Source organism: Nothobranchius furzeri, chromosome 7 (assembly GCF_043380555.1).
Source record: "Nothobranchius furzeri strain GRZ-AD chromosome 7, NfurGRZ-RIMD1, whole genome shotgun sequence".
Lineage (NCBI taxonomy): Eukaryota > Metazoa > Chordata > Actinopteri > Cyprinodontiformes > Nothobranchiidae > Nothobranchius > Nothobranchius furzeri.
In genome coordinates, this window is record NC_091747.1 from 62,564,937 (window position 1) to 62,568,715 (window position 3,779).

General features: G+C 47.5%; 1 protein-coding gene across 3 annotated transcripts in view; it reads left to right on the forward strand.

The window, feature by feature from the left end:
• The window catches only part of LOC107383089 (cadherin-20), a 105,479-nt gene extending 104,775 nt beyond the window's left edge, over positions 1-704 (forward strand). For all 3 annotated transcript variants that reach the window (XM_015955514.3, XM_054751920.2, XM_015955515.3), the window contains exon 12: positions 42-704. In XM_015955514.3, the coding sequence (XP_015811000.3) occupies positions 42-559 (518 nt within the window). In that variant the 3' untranslated portion in view covers positions 560-704. The remainder of the gene's footprint in view (positions 1-41) is intronic.
• The last annotated feature ends 3,075 nt before the right edge of the window (positions 705-3,779 follow it).

The window sequence follows — 3,779 nt, forward strand, 5'->3', positions numbered from 1 at the left end:
AACTAAAACTAAAGTTTTACTTCCATGTTTCATTTGTTCAGTGATGATTCTGCTCATGCTTTCCCTCCGGAGTCACCGCAAAAAGCCGTACCTGTGTGACGAGGAGGAGAACGTGCACGAGAACATTGTACGCTACGATGATGAAGGCGGGGGCGAGGAGGACACCGAGGCCTTCGACATCGCCGCCATGTGGAACCCCCGGGAGGTGCACCACCCGCTGGGTAAAGTGAGAAAGGACATGCTGCCGGAGATCGAGAGCCTGTCCCGTTACGTTCCTCAGGTGTGCGTGGTGGGAGGCGGCGGCGACAGCAACGTTCACGGGTACGTCCTGGCCAAGCTTCTGGAGGCTGACATGGACCCATGCGCCCCGCCGTATGATTCCCTGCAGACCTATGCCTACGAAGGGGAAGGATCGGTGGCGGAGTCGCTCAGCTCGCTCCAATCGGGAGCGTCGAACACCGACCACGAGTACGACTATCTGAACGACTGGGGCCCGCGCTTTAAGAAGCTCGCCGAAATGTACGGTGTGCTCGAGACAAACAGTCCTCCAATGTGGTAGAAAAACGTTTTTTTTTTTTCATCAGACGCGTGGGAAGGTGAGGACGAAGCTAGGATGTGCTCAGCTCCGAGGCCCTGGTGGCCCCAGCAGCAGCGTGAGCCGGATTTAAATCTCCCCGGAGAGCCAGGCAGGACTTCAGAGCCTCGTGGTGGAAGAACGGCTTCAAAGCACACGTTTAGCTCCGCCCCTCCAGCCAGAGCAGCCACCGGCACATGGTGGAGCTGAAACCTGGAGCAGGAGGGTCAGGGGGCGTGCTGAATTTATTTCTGTTATTTACACCAGCTCTGTATTTTGTTGTAACATACATGACGTAGCCGTGTGTGGGCGGAGCTGTCGGTGCTGAGCAAGCCCACGTGGCTCTTTAGCGTGTTTAATGTGAAGTTTTGTCATTTTCAGCCGTTTGTCTCGATGTTTCTGTTTGAGGGAGGAGCGCAGGACTTTACCCAGGGTGCACCTGGGACCGAGCACACGACGAGTCGCCTTCTTTCGTTGTTCCCAATTCCACCGCCGTGCCAGCCGGACTCCGACGTTTGTGCGTCCACACAAATGTGGCTCGATCCTCCGATCCTGAGGACTACAGAGACGCAGACGATCTGCATCAAGTGCCAAACGTAAAAGGGACACAGACGTTTTAGAGAGTAGAGAAAACAGAAGCTGGCCACGCTCACCAACAGAAGACTCACCCCAGCAGCTTCTGATGACTGAGTGAACCGTCGTGTTCGGCCGCACCGCTCGTAGCGGCGTGTGAATGTAGATACTTTTTGTATTCTTGTTAATAAAACTTTAAAAAATTAAAACAAAGTGTAAAAGAGTCACATCTCCAACTAAAAAAAACACCCTTTATATTTTCTGTCTTATTTTTGGGCTTCTAGAAGTTTTCTAAAGATGTTTTTAGTCTTTTTTTAATTTCTTTTCATCTCTTGTTGCTTTTTGTTGCCGTTTTTAGGTGTTTTTTGTGTGATTTGTAATTTATCTCCATTGCTCGCTCTTTTTGTCTTGTAGAGTACATTTTTTGAGGAGTCTCGTTACTAGAGGGTGGTTTTGAGATTTAGCAGCAGGGATGCCTAATCCTGGTCCTGCAGGGCCGCTGTGCTGCACGTTTTAGTTGTGTCAATTCAATTCAAAATAACTTTATTAATCCCAGAGGGAAATTGATTAATGTCCATGCTCCGACACACCTGACTGGTGATTCAACCACTGAACAGGTGTGTTTGAGCAGGGAAACTACTAAAACATGTTGGACACTGGCCTTTTTGGGTGATGTTTGGCATTCAGAGTGTTTTTATTTGTCACCGCGTCTGCTCTCAGATGGCGTCGTCTGCTGGTTTCATGCCCGTGGCGCACGTTTTCTGCTGGGTTTCGCTCTAGTGGACTCTGACTAACTAGATAAGGGGCTTGTTGAAGTTAATGAGCTGATGATTAAAGAAGGCTCAGGCCCTCACACGGACGAGAACGTAATTTTCACTTTAGAAGCGGGGGGGGACACGGGGGGGGGGGTATCTTTACAATATGTTCTAATGGAAAACAGGCTTCAACACAAACGGTTGCTTTCCGCTTGGTCCTAGAGCTCAACCAGTGTCAATTTAATATAGTGTAATATTGTTTTTGGATGGTAAAAAGTGCAGGGGTCAAAACTTGACTTTGGAAAAAGTGGGGGGGACATGTCCCCCCTGTCCCCCCCAAAATTACGTCCATGCACACGGACGAGGATTAAAAAACAAAAACACTTTAAGTCTAAGTTGTGTTTAAAATCTGGTGTAAAAATGTTCACGATCCTTCTAAAACGCTGATTTTCTCCTTCCACAGATTGGTCTGGAACACAGAACTTTCGTATTCGACAAGTTTTCCATCTGAATGTTAAATTTAGGACATTTGGAGCCATTTTAAGACAGTCAGACTAGCCGTTAGCTCATCAATCTTGATGTAAATTCTATTTCTTTGAACAAAGGCCTTTCAATAAAAAAAATAAAAGACAAACATTAGAAATAATTAGCGCTGTAGGTTTAAAACAAACGTTGGTCAGCTGTTCTACAGTTTTGCTTCCTTAAATCAGATCAACTTGATCAAAAGACCTTCTTCAAGGTTAATTTTTATAACAAAGCTGCTCCTCGACGTTCCTGTTCAGAACAAATAAATGACTTTTAGTTACGTTGTGCTTTCATTTGGTTCAGTTGTTTTTCTCCTGCAGGTATTAAAGCTTGTCCTGCCTGGAGTCTGCGGACCACCTCGTTAAACAAATCCTCCAGGTTCGTTCAGCTGGAACAGGAAGATCATCGGAGGACTGTTCAGTATGATTTAGACATTTATGAGAACATAAAAGGGAAAGACGGAGATATTTTAGAGAAACGACTCCTGATCTTCACGCTGATCTTCTACAAAAGGCTAATGGGTGTAACATATGAACTTTGTCCCCAAACGTTCCAGAGAATTCCCCAGCAGATGAGACGGGAATGATGAACGGCTTTAAAAATGGTGGATTATCTCTTTGACGGTCTTTTCTAAAACTGCTCAGAGGTTTCTGAAGCTCCAACTCTGATTTCAGTCAGAGGGAGGTTTATTATTCTGTGAATGTAGTTCAGCAGCTTCCCGAGTCCCCCCACTCGCTCCGCCTGCATTCCCATCACTTCCCAACATAAATCTCCTGTCACTTGTCAGCACACAGCTGACAGACCTCCAGCCTCTTTCCTCCTCAGTGCCCTCCTCTTCTACGTCCTGCTGTAGAAATTAAACCAACGTCCACTCCGACCTCCCGTCTACACAGATGCCGCACCACAGAACCGGCCTGCTTCCCAAATTCCTTCATTTTCAGACGTCTCCTATGACCGTTTCCAGGCAGAAGCCGAGCCACCCGAAAGGCTCTGAGGGGCTAATTTGGTCTTAAGCTCCACTGCTCTTCCTAACAGACGACAGAGTTCAAACAGCAGAAGATAATAAGAAGTCTTCCAGCTCTAATCCTGCTGAGGGTAAACCGCGGCAAACCCGCTGAATCATCCCCTAATGGGAGGAAGAAAAACACACTTCGTTCTGCTGGAAATTAAGGGGCGGAAAAAGGAGAAACCTCCAGGCCTCCAGAGGGAAGAGCAGGTCAAACCCCTTCGACGTGTGGAGTTGGAGAGCGAGACTTTTACGGACTTCTTCCTCCTCAGCCAATTTATTCAGCTCAGACTGGCCCTCTACATCTGGAATTCCCTTCTGTCCGCCTCTGTGGGAGGAGAAGTAT